This window comes from Coregonus clupeaformis, chromosome 35, assembly GCF_020615455.1.
Source record: "Coregonus clupeaformis isolate EN_2021a chromosome 35, ASM2061545v1, whole genome shotgun sequence".
Classification (NCBI taxonomy): Eukaryota; Metazoa; Chordata; class Actinopteri; order Salmoniformes; family Salmonidae; genus Coregonus; species Coregonus clupeaformis.
In genome coordinates, this window is record NC_059226.1 from 32364965 (window position 1) to 32384563 (window position 19599).

Below are 19599 nucleotides of genomic sequence, written 5' to 3' on the forward strand. Positions count from 1 at the left end.
CAATATCCATACTAGCATGGTACAAAGAAGCATCATGCACAACACATGGCTTGGTACATAGAAGCATAATGTACAACACATGACTTGGTACATAGAAGCATAATGTCCAACACATGACTTGGTACATAGAAGCATCATGTCCAATACATGACTTGGTACATAGAAGCATCATGTCCAATACATGACTTGGTACATAGAAGCATCATGTCCAATACATGACTTGGTACATAGAAGCATCATGCCCAATACATGACTTGGTACATAGAAGCATCATGCACAACACATGGCTTGGTACATAGAAGCATCATGTCCAATACATGACTTGGTACATAGAAGCATCATGCCCAATACATTACTTGGTACATTGAAGCATCATGTCCAATACATGACTTGGTACATAGAAGCATCATGCCCAATACATTACTTGGTACATAGAAGCATCATGTCCAATACATGACTTGGTACATAGAAGCATCATGCCCAATACATGACTTGGTACATAGAAGCATCATGTCCAATACATGACTTGGTACATAGAAGCATCATGTCCAATACATGACTTGGTACATAGAAGAATCATGTCCAATACATGACTTGGTACATAGAAGCATCATGTCCAATACAGGGTTTGCTTCATTCTATGTAGTATTCTGGTGCTGTGATATTGGAACAGAGCCACTGTGAGTCATCAGGCTTGTTGTTCGTGCTCGTTCACAGTACACATTCATTAGTAGTTAGTGAGTAAATCCCTTGCAGCTCGGTTGGTCTCATGTGGCTCATTTGATAGAGCATGGTGCTTGCAACAACGTAATTAAATTATGTAAAAAAAATAACAACGGTTGTGGGTTTGATTCCCACAGGGGACCAGTATGAAAACGTATGCCCTCACTGTTGTAAATTGCTCTGGATTAGAGCGTCCAACAAATGTAAATGGAATCCACAATGAATCTAGATCGGGGATGGGATGGGGGTCATCATGAGGGACTGCATCTCATGGGTCTGCGTACCCACATCCATCCAAAGTTAATTTAGTGCAATTCTATACAATTTGCCATCTGGTGTAGAGAACATTCTGCCAAGCTAAACATTCTGCCAAAGGGCAAGCTACACATTCTGCCAAAGGGTGGAGAGAAAAGTTTACAGTTTGAGTGAGACTGACTAACAAAATCATTGGGGGCCCCACGGCCGGTAATTCGACCACGATAAAAAGTTTATATAGCTAGCCGTTAAACTAATTTAGCAATCTACAAAATGTTAGCTGACTTGGGCTAATTGACTGACTATCAGTGACTGATTGACTGACTATCAGTGACTGATTGACTGACTATCAGTGACTGATTGACTGACTATCAGTGACTGATTGACTGACTATCAGTGACTGATTGACTGACTATCAGTGACTGATTGACTGACTATCAGTGACTGATTGACTGACTATCAGTGACTGATTGACTGACTATCAGTGACTGATTGACTGACTATCAGTGACTGACATAAGAGAAAAACTCCTGATGCACAACCACATGTCGAAATTGCACCTTGTGTATTCTAGTATTCTAACTCTCAACGGTAAGTTGAGACCCCAACTGAGTTCCAATTTATTTTTTATTTTGTATAAAACAGTTGCCCATCTCTTATCTAGTGCCGTGGATGGTTGCAATAGGCCTCTTGTTATTTGATTGTATTCCAATAGGCTACTTTTTTGTTTATTTATCCGAAGGCGTTCAAAAAAGGGGGGGGCAGCCCACGTGTATGGTGTTGTTGAATATAAATTACTTTTAAGAGGAGAGAATCAAAGGAAAATGTAGTTACATTAATCAAATTAAATGAGTCATATTAGAATACAACAACACACTTACAAACTGAAAGGCATCAAGGTAATGAGTCTGATCTCATTTTCTTTCACTACAAAATAATCAATTTGAACAAAAATAGGATAGGTAGAGTGTCAAGGAAAGAGTCCTAAATGGCCAGATCGTCACAGCCGTTTTATCACAGCCGTTTTATCACAGCCGTTTTATCACAGCCGTTTTATCACAGCCGTTTTATACCTCTTCTTCTCATTACAAATATAATCAATTTAAATTAAGTCTAACCCTAGACTAGTGGTTCAGGGCACCTTGTACCATATCCTACACACTGACCCAGAAGGGATATCTGGGTCTATAAGGGAAGGCCTGAGCCAGTCATCCCAGAGGGGATGTCTAGGTCTCTCTGGGGAAGGTCTGAACCAGTCAACCCAGATGGGATGTCTAGGTCTCTCTGGGGAAGGTCTGAAACAGTCAACCCAGAGGGGATGTCTAGGTCTCTCTGGGGAAGGTCTGAACCAGTCAACCCAGATGGGATGTCTAGGTCTCTCTGGGGAAGGTCTGAAACAGTCAACCCAGAGGGGATGTCTAGGTCTCTCGGGGGAAGGTCTGAGCCAGTCAACCCAGAGGGGATGTCTAGGTCTCTCTGGGGAAGGTCTGAGCCAGTCAACCCAGAGGGGATGTCTAGGTCTCTCTGGGGAAGGTCTGAACCAGTCAACCCAGAGGGGATGTCTAGGTCTCTCGGGGGAAGGTCTGAACCAGTCAACCCAGAGGGGATGTCTAGGTCTCTCTGGGGAAGGTCTGAAACAGTCAACCCAGAGGGGATGTCTAGGTCTCTCGGGGAAGGTCTGTGCCAGTCAACCCAGAGGGGATGTTTAGGTCTCTCTGGGGAAGGTCTGAGCCAGTCAACCCAGAGGGGATGTCTAGGTCTCTCTGGGGAAGGTCTGAACCAGTCAACCCAGAGGGGATGTCTAGGTCTCTCTGGGGAAGGTCTGAAACAGTCAACCCAGAGGGGATGTCTAGGTCTCTCGGGGGAAGGTCTGTGCCAGTCAACCCAGAGGGGATGTCTAGGTCTCTCTGGGGAAGGTCTGAGCCAGTCAACCCAGAGGGGATGTCTAGGTCTCTCTGGGGAAGGTCTGAACCAGTCAACCCAGAGGGGATGTCTAGGTCTCTCTGGGGAAGGTCTGAGCCAGGCAATCCACCCTATTCTCTATGGAGGTAGCCTCCCTATCCTCCAGCCCAGGATTGTGTCCCAAATGGCAGCTTATTCCCAATATAGTGCACTACTTTTTACCAGACATTTGGGATGGACACAAGCCTCAGAGGCCATGGAATCCACCTGGTCAGGGATCTCCCCTCCAGTCTCCATCCAATACATCTGGAGCTGCTGGGTTTATAAATGAGGCCAAATATATACAACCCTCAACTCCTACTCTTAACCCTAACACCATCCTGGCTAGGGTTGAAAAATGACAGTGAATTTACCAAAATCCATAGGTTTTCCAGAAATCTGGTTTATTCCCTCCTGAGTTTGGGAATCTTCCAATCCGGTTTAATGAAAAACCTGGGAATTTTGGGGAAGTTACCAGAATTTTTTTAATCCTGGCAGTGCTGCTTGCTGTGTCAATCCATTTATGTTTGCGTGCCAAATATGGTCTCCACCTGAGAATAAAGGAGAACCCTTTTTGGTTCTAGGTAGAACCATTTTTGGTTCCAGGTAGAACCCTTTTGAGTTCCATGTACATGTCTGTCTGTCAGTGTGGTTCCAACACTCTGTCTGTCTGTCTGTCTGTCTGTCTGTCTGTCTGTCTGTCTGTCTGTCTGTCTGTCTGTCTGTCTGTCTGTCTGTCTGTCTGTCTGTCTGTGTGGTTCCAACACTCTGTCTGTCTGTCAGTGTGGTTCCAACACTCTGTCTGTCTGTCAGTGTGGTTCCAACACTCTGTCTGTCTGTCTGTCTGTCTGTCTGTCTGTCTGTCTGTCTGTCTGTGTGGTTCCAACACTCTGTCTGTCTGTCAGTGTGGTTCCAACACTCTGTCTGTCTGTCAGTGTGGTTCCAACACTCTGTCTGTCTGTCTGTCTGTCTGTCTGTCTGTCTGTCTGTCTGTCTGTCTGTCTGTCTGTCTGTCTGTCTGTCTGTCTGTCTGTCTGTCTGTCCGTGTGGTTCCAACACTCTGTCTGTCTGTCAGTGTGGTTCCAACACTCTGTCTGTCTGTCAGTGCGGTTCCAACACTCTGTCTGTCTGTCTGTCTGTCTGTCTGTCTGTCTGTCTGTCTGTCTGTCTGTCAGTGTGGTTCCAACACTCTGTCTGTCTGTCTGTCTGTCTGTCTGTCTGTCTGTCTGTCTGTCTGTCTGTCTGTCTGTCTGTCAGTGTGGTTCCAACACTCATCATTGTGACATCTACACAAACTGCCAGTTCCAAAACAGATGACGTAGAAGCTGTGTAATCACACGGCCACTTGCCTCAAGCACACACACACACACACGCACACACACACACACACACACACACACACACACACACACACACACACACACACACACATACACACACACACACACACACACCCACGCACACACACGCATGCACAGGGATAGTGGAAATGTGACTGTGGAGCATTTGTCAAACAAAGGCTCCTTTTTAATGCTCTGCAATATGTGCCCTGGAGTCTGTTATCATAAGGGGCAACTGAGGGTAAGTGTGCCCTCTATCAAGGATGCAAATAGAGTGTCTGTCTGACCTGGAGCATAAACCCTTTGACCTTTATGTCCAGCTGCTGGACACTACCACACACTACATTGACTCATGATTCAATTAAAAAGCTGTGTGCCTGTGAGTGTGTGTGTGTGTGTGTGCTATACATGACATCAGACTCTGATATCATGCTATTCATGACATCAGACTCTGTGCTCTTTGCTTCACAGTTCTGTGTGGGTTTTGACTGACAGCCGTTCTGAACTTGAGCACCGAATTTTTGTTTTCTGAGTGAGAGAAATGTTGTAAATGAAGAGGACTCGTAGAAACCCTTATCATTGTTTTGTCTTATGTTGCACTTACAACACATTGTCAGGAATATTATCATGTTACTGAATGTCTCCAGAGTATTTTGAGATTTCGTTATCAACAAATGCGGCCAAAAGTAAATGTAAAATGGACATAAAATCAACAGTGTAATGTTTGGATTGAGTCTTGTGTCAGGTGAACTGTTACGTCCTCACCTTTTGTCTAATAATTTCCACTGAATCTCCAAACTTTTCCGTTTTGATTGCTACCATGGTTATCCATATGCTTTCCATATTTCTTCTTTAAGTTGAAGTTTAACTCTATCCATATAGGCCAATTCCCACAACTGTAAAGGGTCAGTAAGTCAGATCCAAGTTAATGTACTATCAGACTACAGAATGTGGTATCAGAGAGAGAGAGACAGAGAGAGAGAGAGAGAGAGACAGAGAGAGACAGAGAGAGAGAGAGAGAGAGAGAGAGAGAGAGAGAGAGACAGAGAGAGAGCGAGAGAGAGAGAGAGACAGATGGAGAGAGAGAGAGAGAGAGAGAGAGAGAGAGAGAGAGAGAGAGAGAGAGAGAGAGGGAAAGAGGGAAAGAGAGAAAAAGAGAGAGTGCAACATAAGCACACACACAAAGCATTATCCACTTTACTATTCAAAGACATTAACAATACACGTGACCTTTGCCATTACAGATGCTGTTCTGCATGTGGAGGGAATAAGCAGCATGCCATATAACCCTATCTGGTTCTAGTTTTTTCCCACTTTGGTGCAATTTTCATAAGTATGTGGTACATTTTCACAACTCTTAGCACAAAAATGTAAACAGATCATCAAAATGGCTCATGTTTCAAAACTCTAAGCACATTTTCAATTTTCAACCAACACTGGACAATTGAGGAGTGGAAAAACATCGCCTGTTTGACGAATCCCGGTTCCTGTTGCGTCATGTTGATGGCAGAGTAAGGATTTGGTGTGAGCAGCATGAGTCCATGGACCCATCTTGCCTGGTGTCAACGGTACAGGCTGGTGGCGGTGGTGTACCGCCGTCCAATCTGCAGCACATGCGCGATGCCATCGCGTCAGCATGGACCAACATCCCTGTGCAACGTTTCAGACTTGTAGAATCCATACCCCGAAGAATTCAGGCTTTTCTGAAGGCAAAGGGGGGGGGGTCCGACCCAATACTAGATGGGTTTACCTAATAAACTGTCCAGTGGGTGTATATACAGTAGTTTGATAACTGCTTAACACTGTACATTTATATATTTCTACCTCATAAATGTATCAATTTGACTTCAATTTATGTTGGAATGTATCATATAGACGGGTTGGTTGTTTAGCAACAAAATTGACTGTAAGCTGATGAATTCCAAGCAGAGAGACAGACAATACTGTATCAGTTGACAAGTCATGTAGAAAAGGTCACGTTGCATGGGGCAGAAATGGGATACAACACCGTGCTATGTTTTTTTACAGTAGCCAACTTTACAATACCCCTATTTCTGATGATGTGTCCTACGTACTGTATGTACTGCATAAGGATAATGAAACTTAAGATTGGCATAAGTCTCAACATGCTTAGAACCTGCCTTTGGATACAAACTATATTTAAAAAAATTGCATCTCAAGTTAAAGTCAGTTTAGAGTTTTGTATATACCGCTAACATCTGAAAAATGTACCAAAGTGATTGAACAAAACCGTAATGTATTTAATGTAAAGGGAAGGGATCACTGCTTTCCAACCAAGGCGCATGGATTGAGGAGCAAACTGAAATAGAGGGGAGATTCAGTAACTCTTCGAGGACAATGGAATTAAATAAAAAAGCGTATTTATTGTTAAAAGTAGAACCAACGCGTTTCAGCTTTTGGCCTTCTTCTGGGTTTTTAGATGTCTTTGTTAATGTGACCATATCTGGATCTATTTAATGTTTATTGGAAAATAAATACATTGTTCTGTTGAGTGGTGTAGTGGAGGGTATACGCAGATATATACCGTATACCCACTTATTTTTCAGCGGGCATTGCATACACTCACTTCTTAATCCCCACTGATATCAAAGTATCAAAGTAGTGTAGTGGAGGTATATTCTTAATCCCCACTGATATCAAAGTATCAAAGTAGTGTAGTGGAGGTATATTCTTAATCCCCACTGATATCAAAGTATCAAAGTAGTGTAGTGGAGGTATATTCTTAATCCCCACTGATATCAAAGTATCAAAGTAGTGTAGTGGAGGTATATTCTTAATCCCCACTGATATCAAAGTATCAAAGTAGTGTAGTGGAGGTATATTCTTAATCCCCACTGATATCAAAGTATCAAAGTAGTGTAGTGGAGGTATATTCTTAATCCCCACTGATATCAAAGTATCAAAGTAGTGTAGTGGAGGTATATTCTTAATCCCCACTGATATCAAAGTATCAAAGTAGTGTAGTGGAGGTATATTCTTAATCCCAGATGGAAATATCCGTTAGAAAGAGGGCGGATTTCAAGATGCAACAACTATCCTGTGTTGCTAATATGATTAGGATAATGCCTTTTGGCTGCTAGACAATGAAAGAAAAGTTGAAAGAAAACCAATAGAACAGGAGAACGCATAATGAGGAAGTCTTAATACAAATAATTGCCTCCACGTTTCTATGGTGGGATTTTGGCTATAGGTTACTTTGAAGCAAGGTAAGACTTGCCTCACAATATGAAGTAAACGTCCAGGTTTCAAACAATTAAGGAACAGGAAAAATATAGCAATGTTAATGCTAGGCCTAACCATCTTCTGGTAGATGGAAAGGCTTTCCCCAAAAACCTTCTCTATTAAATGTTATACCTTTATTTAACTAGGCAAGTCAGTTAAGAACAAATTCTTATTTACAATGACGGCCTACACCGGACCAATTGTGCGCCGCCCTATGGGACTCCCAAACACAGCCGGTTGTGATACAGCCTGGAATCGAACCAGGGGGTCTGTAGTGACGCCTCAAGCACTGAGATGCAGTGCCTTAGACAGCTGCGCCACTTGGAATTATTTGATTATTTGCTGTCAATCCAGTGGCCATTAATTTTGCAAACTCCATCTCATGCGCTACAGAAACACTGCTAATCAAACAAAAATGCTAGGAACCGGCACACTTGAATTAAAGGGTAACTACTGTCAAAAATCTAATTTCAAAAGTGGTCTCCTGATGTGGTTTAAGCATTATGGACAACATACAATTATGTTGTTTTTCTGTTTAAAAAAAGTGTGATTGAGAACGAATTCCTGAAACAATTGGGGGAAAATCTGAAACCTGTGAATTTCTGACTCAGTTTATCGGTTTCAATAGTAGGCCTACTGTTAGCCTACTGCTCATTACAGCTTGGGTTGGCCTGACTGTGAAAGACCAATATGGGATTTATCATTTTAGAGCATTCTGAGTGTATGTCACTGTTTCTCATTTTTCACACAGGGCGCCTTTCCTTCGAGGGGCAGGCTGTTTGGAAAAATGTTGGCACAATTTGAGTATACCCGCTTCTCCAGGCACCACTACACCACTGGTTCCGTTGAATTATGGAATACGGTATGCTCCCGTCTCCTAGAATAGTCCTTGTATTGCACGACTTTAACATTGCATGAGACAATGTATGCAACCCAGATTTCATAGATGTTGTTCTTATGGGAGCCATGATGGTGTCATTGTCTGAAAAATAATCACAGTCTAAATCATTTTGCATGCACCACATGCATTGTAACCATTGTTTGTCTGTGGTTTATACAGTGCATTCAGAAAGTATTAAGACCCCTTTCACTTTTTCCACATTTTGTTACATTACAGCTTTATTCTAAAATTGATTAAAAAAAAAAATGTTCTTCATCAATCTACACACAATACCCCATAATGACAAAGCGAAAACAGGTTTTTAGAAATGTTTTCAAATATATATATATATACACTACCGGTCAAAAGTTTTAGAACACCTACTCATTCAAGGGTTTTTCTTTATTTGTACAATGTTCTACAAGCCATGACATCAAAACTATTAAATAACACACATGGAATCATGTAGTAACCAAACAAGTGTTAAACAAATCAAAATATATTTTATATTTGAGATTCTTCAAATAGCCACCCTTTGTCTTTGATTTGTTTAACACTTTTTTGGTTACTACACGATTCCATATGTGTAAATTAATAGTTTTGATGTCTTCACTATTATTTTACAATGTAGAAAATAGTAAAAATCAAGAAAAACTTTTGACCGGTGGTGTATATATACCTTATTTGATATGAGACTCGAAATTGAGCTCAGGTGCATCCTGTTTCCATTGATCATCCTTGAGATGTTTCTACAACTTGATTGGAGTCCACCTGTGGTAAATTCAATTGATTGGACACGATTTGGAAAGGCACACACCTGTCTGTATAAGGTCCCACAGTTGACAGTGCATGTCAGAGCAAAAACCAAGCCATGAGGTCGAAGGAATTGTCCGTAGAGCTCAGAGACAGGATTGTGTCGAGGCAAAGATCTGGGGAAGGGTACCAAAAAATTTCTGCAGCATTAAAGGTCCACAAGAACACAGTGGCCTCCATCATTTTTAAATGGAAGAAGTTTGGAACCACCAAGACTCTTCCTAGAGCTGGCTGCCCGGCTAAACTGAGCAATCGGGGGAGAAGGGCCTTGGTCAGGGAGATGACCAAGAACCCGATTGTCACTCTGACAGACCTCCAGAGTTCCTCTGTGGAGATGGGAGAACCTTCCAGAAGGACTTTGTTCTTATAGAAGCTCTGTCGGGGTTGTGTTTACAATGTTCAACTGTTTGTTCTTTTAGAAGCTCTGTTCTGATGGTATGAGAACAGTTTATATTTCTTATGGAACCTCTTTGGGTTTATGATGTTTAACTGTTTAAATAATAATAATAACTGTTTATTCTTATAGAAGCTCTGTTCTGTTGGTGGGTTGGTAGCTCTGTTAGCAGGATATGTTTATGTTTGACTGAATGTCCCACTAATCCTATCTGTACTGCTACACACTGTTCTCCTCCTCTGTCATCAGCCTGGCTCGTGTGTGTGTGTGTGTGCGTGCGTGTGTGCGTGTGTGTGTGTGCGTGTGTGCAGGTGCGGGTGTGTTTGTTTCAAATACTGGGAGAGAGGAGACAGTTTATCTAACAGTGTGACGCTGCAGTATACAGTAGCTATGTAGAGTAATAACAGTAAAGGATAGGAGGCCCACCACACAGCCCTGTGGTACCCCTGAAGTATGGGGCCCACCGCACAGCCCTGTGGTACCCCTGAAGTATGGGGCCCACCGCACAGCCCTGTGGTACCCCTGAAGTATGGAGGCCCACCACACAGCCCTGTGGTACCCCTGAAGTATGGAGGCCCACCACACAGCCCTGTGGTACCCCTGAAGTATGGAGGCCCACCGCACAGCCCTGTGGTACCCCTGAAGTATGGAGGCCCACCACACAGCCCTGTGGTACCCCTGAAGTATGGAGGCCCACCACACAGCCCTGTGGTACCCCTGAAGTACGGAGGCCCACCACACAGCCCTGTGGTACCCCTGAAGTATGGGGCCCACCGCACAGCCCTGTGGTACCCCTGAAGTATGGGGCCCACCGCACAGCCCTGTGGTACCCCTGAAGTATGGAGGCCCACCACACAGCCCTGTGGTACCCCTGAAGTATGGAGAACCACACAGCCCTGTGGTACCCCTGAAGTACGGAGGCCCACCACACAGCCCTGTGGTACCCCTGAAGTATGGAGGCCCACCACACAGCCCTGTGGTACCCCTGAAGTATGGAGAACCACACAGCCCTGTGGTACCCCTGAAGTATGGAGGCCCACCACACAGCCCTGTGGTACCCCTGAAGTATGGAGGCCCACCACACAGCCCTGTGGTACCCCTGAAGTATGGAGGCCCACCGCACAGCCCTGTGGTACCCCTGAAGTATGGGGCCCACCGCACAGCCCTGTGGTACCCATGAAGTATGGAGAACCACACAGCCCTGTGGTACCCCTGAAGTATGGAGGCCCACCACACAGCCCTGTGGTACCCCTGAAGTACGGAGGCCCACCACACAGCCCTGTGGTACCCCTGAAGTATGGAGAACCACACAGCCCTGTGGTACCCCTGAAGTATGGAGAACCACACAGCCCTGTGGTACCCCTGAAGTATGGAGAACCACACAGCCCTGTGGTACCCCTGAAGTATGGAGGCCCACCACACAGCCCTGTGGTACCCCTGAAGTATGGAGGCCCACCACACAGCCCTGTGGTACCCCTGAAGTATGGAGGCCCACCGCACAGCCCTGTGGTACCCCTGAAGTATGGAGGCCCACCGCACAGCCCTGTGGTACCCCTGAAGTATGGAGGCCCACCACACAGCCCTGTGGTACCCCTGAAGTATGGAGGCCCACCGCACAGCCCTGTGGTTTAATCTGGGACGCAGACAGACAGAGTGCTCCCTCATACAGTTGTTGAATTCGTCCGGGTCTGTATGTTTTCTTTTAAAATATGCTTCATCCTGACGGTGTAGGCCGTCATTGTAAATAAGAATTTGTTCTTAACTGACTTGCCTAGTTAAATAAAGGTTAAATAAAAAAAATTAGGTAATTAAAAAATGAACAGGGAGCCGTATAGTTTTTTTTTTGCCGAGGAGACAAAAAAATAGACTTTGCTTGGGAAGTAATCTAATTATGTCACTATCAATTGATTAAGTTATTCACTTGCTGTACAATATACGATTTTTAAACCCAGACAGCTTTTAGGGAAACACTTGTGACCTTCTCTTGTTGGGTTAAACCTAACTTTTAAAAGTACCATGCTCAGATTCCTAATGACATCTCAGATTTAATTATTTGCAAATAGGGACAGTTTCAATTCAAACAATACACACTGATTTGGCATCGGAGAAATATAAGATGAATACATAGGCCTACCTCTCTGTCCATTCTTAGCTTGTAATTTAGGTAATTTATGTGATATGAAAAAAGATTCTGCTAATATGTAAAATGACGAAGAATTGCATGAAATGTTTATAAAAGGCAAATGTGTTCTTGCAAATACAATAAATAAAAAAACACAACGCTTTTACTATAAAGGAGATCTTTCCACTCCTCCTCTTGTCCTCGGTGGTCTGCAAACCCACAACCTTCTGGCCCGCAGCCCTGTGCCCCACACCCGCTATCAACATTTCTACACTGCTACGTAATGCAAATAAGACGAAGCACAGTTTCTAAAACTGCATATCTAAGGCTCTGGTCTGTCCAAGAAGTGAGTCTAGGTCTAGGGGAGGGTCACTTGATTTTTTTAAGCGTTCAGGGAGGGTTTAGGTAAAATATATTTTTCTGAAGGGAGGGCCATCCTTTTCAAGTCCGATTTCCACATGTAACCCTTATTATAAATAACGTTCACTCCCTTAGAAATGCCTAGGAATACAAATGTGAACGCTATGTAATTTGATAAAATAGATATCTATGTGAAGAGTTGATGATTTTATGCAATTCATCATTACAACTGGCTGAACAGTCGCTGATGCTACGTGTCACTAGAGTGTAGGGAGAGGGATAGGGAGAGGAGAGGGCCAATTCTCCCTATAGAATGACCTCTTCGAGTCCCAAAAGGCACCATATTCCCTACATAGTGCACTACTTTTGAGCAGAGCCATATGGACCCTGGTCAAAAGTAGTGCACTAAATAGGGAATAGGGTGCCTTTTGGGACACAAACTCAGTCTCTAGGGAAACAGACCTGGAGGTCTCTGGGGAAGGATAATGATGATAACAAGGCAACAGACTGAAGACTGTTTTACTGTTCTAACAGCATTAGCAATGAATTCAGGAAAACACCAGGTGCATAGCACTGTTATTGAACGCAAGCCGTATTCACATCAGTCTTCTAGAACTGTGTTAAGTGTTCAAACTTAGGTTCTGAATGTTCCAACTCTGTTGATATCCATCCAGACCTAACTTGATTACCCTGGCCGTGACCTCTACGCCATGGTTGTAGACCCTGGCCGTGACCCAACCTCTGGCCACGCGTGACCCCACTCTCCGAGGGAGAGTTGGGATATGCAAAAAACTAATTTCCAATTGACACATGCGTATTAATACACACTTGTACAAGACCCACCAAATTATTATTATTATTATTATTATTATTATTATTATTATTATTATTATTATTATTATTATTAACCTGTTGTTAGTGTGGACAGGACTAAACTGTAGATGTTACTGCAATCATAATCTTGGCGAGTAATCTTCAAATATGAATGGCTGAAACAGATTGTAATTATTCCTATTCATTTGCCTGCTATAATAAGCAAGAGGACTGAAGAGTGTAGCCAGTTGTTATGGTTGGCAGAGAGAAGCGGAAGAGTTAAGTGCCCGGATCTCAAATCAGAACACCGCCCTAAGTTTTCACATTTCCTGCTTTATTTTATTATTTATTGTGGTGATGTGCAATTTAAATTATTTCTAATAAGTGTGAGATCCACTGATAATTTTCCACAGAATGGATCATTGTATACTGCTGCTCTGAATTGGTAGTACCGCTCTTCTGAAGTAGCTCTCGACAGGCACTCTACTGTACCTCACTGAGGCTGCTGCTATTCTGTGAGGACACGCGAATAACATTCCCTGACATCATTATGATTCAAAAAAATGGAAGCACTCAGGTGTGACCAGTTGTTGTTAGAAGCAGAGAACACATTGTAGACTTCTAAAGGAGACGCAAGGAGAATAATATGGAATGGAGAGGAGAGGAGAGGAGAGGAGAGGAGAGGGAGACAGCGTGGAGAGGAGAGGAGATGAGAGGAGAGGAGAGGAGAGGAGAGGAGAGGAGAGGAGAGAGAGAGGAGAGGAGAGGAGAGGAGAGGAGAGGAGAGGAGAGGAGAGGGAGTCAGCGTGGAGAGGAGAGGAGAGGAGAGGAGAGGAGAGGAGAGGAGAGGAGAGGAGAGGAGAGGAGAGGAGAGGAGAGGAGAGGAGAGGAGAGGTGACCAAATAATTTTTTATATTATTATTATTATTATTATTAACCTGTTGTTAGTGTGGACAGGACTAAACTGTAGATGTTACTGCAATCAGAATTTTGGCGAGTAATCTTCAAATATGAATGGCTGACACAGATTGTTATTATTCCTATTAATTTGCCTGCTATAATAAGCAAGAGGACTGAAGAGTGTAGCCAGTTGTGATGGTTGGCAGAGAGAAGTGGAAGAGTTAAGTGCCCGGATCTCAAATGTGTGGAGAGGAGAGGAGAGGAGAGGAGAGGAGAGGAGAGGAGAGGAGAGGAGAGGGAGATAGTAGGAAGAGGAGTGGGAGAGGAAAGGAGAGGAGAGGAGAGGAGAGGAGAGGAGAGGAGAGGAGAGGAGAGGAGAGGAGAGGAGAGGAGAGGAGAGGAGATGGAGAGGAGCGGAGTGGAGTGGAGATGGAGACAGCTTGGAGAGGAGAGGAGAGGAGAGGAGAGGAGAGGAGAGGAGAGGAGAGGAGAGGAGAGGAGAGGAGAGGAGAGAGAGGAGAGGAGAGGAGGAGCGTGGAGAGGAGCGGAGATGGAGACAGCTTGGAGAGGAGAGGAGAGGAGAGGAGAGGAGAGGAGAGAGAGAGAGGAGAGGAGAGAGAGGAGAGGAGAGGAGAGGAGAGGATAAGGAGTCAGCGTGGAGAGGAGAGGGCGTGGAAAGGAGAGTAGAGGAGAGGGAGACAGCGTGGAGAGGACAGGAAAGGAGAGGGAGACAGCGTGGAGAGGAGAGAGGAGGAGAGGGAGACAGTGAGGAGAGGAGAGGAGAGGAGAGGAGAGGAGAGGAGAGGAGAGGAGAGGAGAGGAGAGGAGAGGAGAGGGAGAGGAGAGGTGGGGGAGTCAGGCGTGGAGAGGGAGGAGAGGAGAGGAGAGGGAGAGGAGAGGAGAGGAGAGGAGAGGAGAGGAGAGGAGAGGTGGGGGAGTCAGCGTGGAGAGAGGAGAGGAGAGGAGAGGAGAGGAGAGGAGAGGAGAGGAGAGGAGAGGAGAGGAGAGGAGAGGAGAGGGAGTCAGCGTGGAGAGGAGAGGAGAGGAGAGGATAAGGAGTCAGCGTGGAGAGGAGAGGGCGTGGAGAGGAGAGTAGAGGAGAGGGGGACAGGGTGGAGAGGACAGGAAAGGAGAGGGAGACAGCGTGGAGAGGAGAGAGGAGGAGAGGGAGACAGTGAGGAGAGGAGAGGAGAGGAGAGGGAGAGGAGAGGAGAGGAGAGGAGAGGAGAGGAGAGGAGAGGAGAGGAGAGGAGAGGAGAGGAGAGGAGAGGAGAGGAGAGGTGGGGAGTCGAGCGGGAGAGGAGAGGAGAGGAGAGGAGAGGAGAGGAGAGGAGAGGAGAGGAGAGGAGAGGAGAGGAGAGAGGAGAGGAGAGGAGAGGAGAGGTGGGGGAGTCAGCGTGGAGAGGAGAGGAGAGGAGAGGAGAGGAGAGGAGAGGAGAGGAGAGGAGGGGAGAGAGAGGAGAGGGAGAGGAGAGGAGAGGAGAGGAGAGGGAGTCAGCGTGGAGAGGAGAGGAGAGGATAAGGAGTCAGCGTGGAGAGGAGAGGGCGTGGAGAGGAGAGTAGAGGAGAGGGAGACAGGGTGGAGAGGACAGGAAAGGAGAGGGAGACAGCGTGGAGAGGAGAGGGAGAGGAGAGGAGAGGGAGTCATCGTGGAGAGGAGAGGGAGAGAGGAGAGGAGAGGGAGACAGCGTGGAGAGGAGAGGAGAGGGAGACAGCGTGGAGAGGAGAGGAGAGGAGGAGAGGGAGACAGTGTGGAGAGGAGAGGAAAGGAGAGGGAGACAGCGTGGAGAGTAGAGGGAGAGGAGAGGAGAGGGAGTCATCATGGAGAGGAGAGGAGAGGAGAGGAGAGGAGAGGAGAGAGAGGAGAGGAGAGGAGAGGAGAGGAGAGGAGAGGAGCGGAGAGGGAGACAGCGTGGAGAGGAGAGGAGAGGAGAGGAGAGGAGAGGAGAGGAGACAGTGTGGAGAGGAGAGGAGAGGAGAGGAGAGGAGAGGAGAGGAGAGGAGAGGGAGAGGAGAGAGAGGAGAGGAGAGGAGAGGATACAGCGTGGAGAGGAGAGGAGAGGGAGACATCGTGTAGAGGAGAGGGAGAGGAGAGAAGAGGAAAGGGAGTCAGTGTGGAGAGGAGAGTGAGACAGCGTGGAGAGGAGTGGAGAGGGACACAGCGTGGAGAGGAGAGGAGAGGAGAGGGAGACAGCGTGAAGAGAGGAGAGGAGAGGAGAGGAGAGAGGAGAGGAGAGGAGAGGAGAGGAGAGGAGAGGAGAGGAGAGGAGAGGAGAGGAGAGGAGAGGAGAGGAGCAGTGTGGAGAGGAGCGGAGAGGGAGACAGCGTGGAGAGGAGAGGAGAGGAGAGGAGAGGAGAGGAGAGGAGAGGAGAGGAGAGGAGAGGAGAGGAGAGGAGAGGGAGACAGCGTTGAGAGGAGAGGGAGCGGAAAGGAGAGAAGAGAGAGACAGTGTGGAGAGGAGAGGAGAGCGTGAGGAGTAGAGGGAGAGGAGAGGAGAGGGAGACAGTGTGTTGAGGAGAGGAGAGGAGAGGAGAGGAGAGGAGAGGAGAGAGGAGAGGAGAGGAGAGGAGAGGGAGACAGCGTGGAGAGGAGAGTAGAGGAGAGGGAGACATCGTGGAGAGGACAGGAAAGGAGAGGGAGACAGCGTGGAGAGGAGAGGGAGAGGAGAGGAGAGGGAGTCATCGTGGAGAGGAGAGGAGAGGAAAGGGAGACAGCGTGGAGAGGAGAGGAGAGGGAGACAGCGTGGAGAGGAGAGGAGAGGAGAGGAGAGGAGGAGAGGGAGACAGTGTGGAGAGGAGAGGAAAGGAGAGGGAGACAGCGTGGAGAGTAGAGGGAGAGGAGAGGAGAGGGAGTCATCATGGAGAGGAGAGGAGAGGAGAGGAGAGGAGAGGAGAGGTGAGGAGAGGAGAGGAGAGGAGAGGAGAGGAGAGGAGAGGAGAGGAGAGGGAGAGGAGAGGAGCAGCGTGGAGAGGAGCGGAGAGGGAGCAGCGTGGAGAGGAGAGGAGAGGAGAGGAGAGGAGAGGGGAGGAGTTGAGAGGAGAGGAGAGGAGAGGGAGAGGAGAGGAGAGGAGAGGAGAGGAGAGAGGAGAGGAGAGGAGAGGAGAGGAGAGAGAGAGGGAGAGGAGAGGAGAGGAGAGGAGAGGAGAGGAGAGGAGAGGAGAGGAGAGGAGAGGAGACAGCGTGGAGAGGAGAGGAGAGGAGAGGAGAGGAGAGGAGAGGAGAGGAGAGGAGAGGAGAGAGGAGTGAGAGGGAGACAGCGTGGAGAGGAGAGGAGAGGAGAGGAGGAGAGGGAGACAGTGTGGAGAGGAGAGGAAAGGAGAGGGAGAAAGCGTGGAGAGTAGAGGGAAAGGAGAGGAGATGGAGTCATCATGGAGACAGAGGAGAGGAGAGGAGAGGAGAGGAGAGGAGAGGAGAGGAGAGGAGAGGGAGAGGAGAGGAGAGGAGAGGAGAGGAGAGGGAGTCAGCGTGGAGAGGAGAGGAGAGGAGAGGAGAGGAGAGGAGAGGAGAGGAGAGGGAGAGGAGAGGAGAGGAGAGGAGAGGATACAGTGTGGAGAGGAGAGGAGAGGAGAGGAGACAGCATGGAGAGGACAGGAGAGGGAGACATCGTGTAGAGGAGAGGGAGAGGAGAGAAGAGGAAATGGAGTCAGTGTGGAGAGGAGAGGGAGACAGCGTGGAGAGGAGTGGAGAGGGAGACAGCGTGGAGAGGAGAGGGAGACAGCGTGAAGAGGAGAGGAGAGGAGAGGAGAGGAGAGGAGAGGAGAGGAGAGGAGAGGAGAGGAGAGGAGAGGAGAGGAGAGGAGAGGAGCAGCGTGGAGAGGAGCGGAGAGGGAGACAACGTGGAGAGGAGAGGAGAGGGGAGAGGAGAGGAGAGGAGAGGAGAGGAGAGGGAGACAGCGTGAAGAGGAGAGGAGAGGAGAGGGAGACAGCGTGGAGAGGAGAGGGAGCGGAAAGGAGAGAAGAGGGAGACAGTGTGGAGAGGAGAGGAGAGGAGAGCGTGAGGAGTAGAGGGAGAGGAGAGAAGGGAGACAGTGTGGAGAGAGGGGAGAGGAGAGGAGAGGAGAGGGAGAGGAGAGGAGAGGAGAAGAGAGGAGAGGAGAGGAGAGGGAGACAGCGTGGAGAGGAGAGGAGAGGGAGACAGTGTGAAGAGGAGAGGGAGAGGAGAGGAGAGGGGAGGGAGACAGCATGGAGAGGAGAGGGAGACAGCGTGGAGAGGAGAGGGAGAGGAGAGGAGAGGAGAGGAGAGGAGAGGAGAGGAGAGGAGAGGAGAGGAGAGGAGAGGAGAGGAGAGAGAGGAGAGGAGAGAGTGTGGAGAGGAGAGGAGAGGAGAGGAGAGGAGAGGAGAGGAGAGGAGAGGAGAGGAGAGGAGAGGAGAGGAGATGTGATGACTGGTTGTTTGAATTATAGTACTGTACTGTACTGTACTGTACTGTACTGGGCTTATGATGCTGCTGCTGCTGCTGCTGCTGCTGCTGCTGCTGCTGCTGCTGCTGATGATGATGATGATGATGATGATGATGATGATGATGATCAATCTAACCATATTTTCTTCTAGTCCTGCTTTCTTCCCAAAAGTTTCTACCACATAGAAAGCCAATTGTTATACTGTATATTTGTGACATTCTAATACTGTATTGGACAACAACAAAAAAAGCAGAGAATTGATTTACTTCCTGCTGGCAATCATCTGGACTTGATGATCAAGCAAAAGGCTGATCAAACAGCTGGACTCAGACGTTCATTTAGCACAAACAGTGTCAGTGCAAAGATCACCGAACTGTTTCAACACGCAAAGCAGAAAACACACCTCACTAAATCAATGGGTATGTTCACATCCTTTATTGCTGAATGTGCTCTTGATTCATTTGTCCTCAAGCTACTGGACTGAGTGATGCTTTGCAGCTGACACGACACAAACTATGAGCACTGAGGAACACAAGGCCTCCTGAATAGATTAGACCCCTTTTGTGTGTGTGTGTGTGTGTGTGTGTGTGTGTGTGTGTGTGTGTGTGTGTGTGTGTGTGTGACCCATCTTCCAGTCATGGTTGTAATATGCTGTAGTATCTATTGGATCAGCAGGGTAGCAGGACAGAAGGTAAGGTCATTGAACTGCATACTGGCAGTCAGTACAAAGAGTACCGCTGTCTGAAGGGGATTTATTTAGGGATTGCTTCTTCAACTGAAACTTGTTGTTTTTACGCTGAGGGAGGAGGGAGGTGGGGGTTTGGAGGGAGCTGCCTAATTCCCAGTGAGTCTTGCCTTTAGTCATATCATGCGTCATGTCATGTTGTCTGTGAATTCACTAGCTTTTAACAATTGGTAGACACACACACACAGCACAGGAGGTTGGTGGCACCTTAATTGGGGAGGACGAGCTCGTGGTAATGACTGGAGAGAAATAAGTGGAATGGTATCAAATACATCAAATACCGTTCCATTTGCTCAGTTCCAGACATTATTATGAGTCGTCCTCCCCTCAGCAGCCTCCTGTGACAAACACACACACTCATCAGAGGTGAGGAGGAGGAGGAGGAGGAGGAGGAGGAGGAGGAGGAGGAGGAGGAGGAGAGGAGAGGAGAGGAGAGGAGAGGAGAGGAGAGGAGAGGAGAGAGAGAGGAGAGGAGAGGAGAGAGGAGAGGAGAGGAGAGGAGAGGAGAGGAGAGGAGAAGGAGTGGGGTCAGTGTCTCCTCTCTCCACTGTGTACACATACAGCACCTGGAGTCCAGGCTGAGTCCATCGAGGCCCCGCCCAGCTCACACTGTGACATCAGCCCATGCCACTGACGCAGATTGTCATGTTGTTTTTCAACCCCACCAA

General features: G+C 47.2%; 2 protein-coding genes across 2 annotated transcripts in view; one reads left to right on the forward strand and one right to left on the reverse strand.

Moving 5' to 3' along the window:
• The window catches only part of LOC121551464 (glucagon receptor-like), a 161921-nt gene that overhangs the window by 89475 nt on the left and 52847 nt on the right, over positions 1-19599 (reverse strand). The window lies entirely within an intron of this gene.
• LOC123482571 (extensin-1-like) lies at positions 10391-11221 on the forward strand. The gene has a single exon (XM_045210709.1). It carries the CDS (start codon positions 10391-10393, stop codon positions 11219-11221), a length of 831 nt encoding a protein of 276 aa, XP_045066644.1.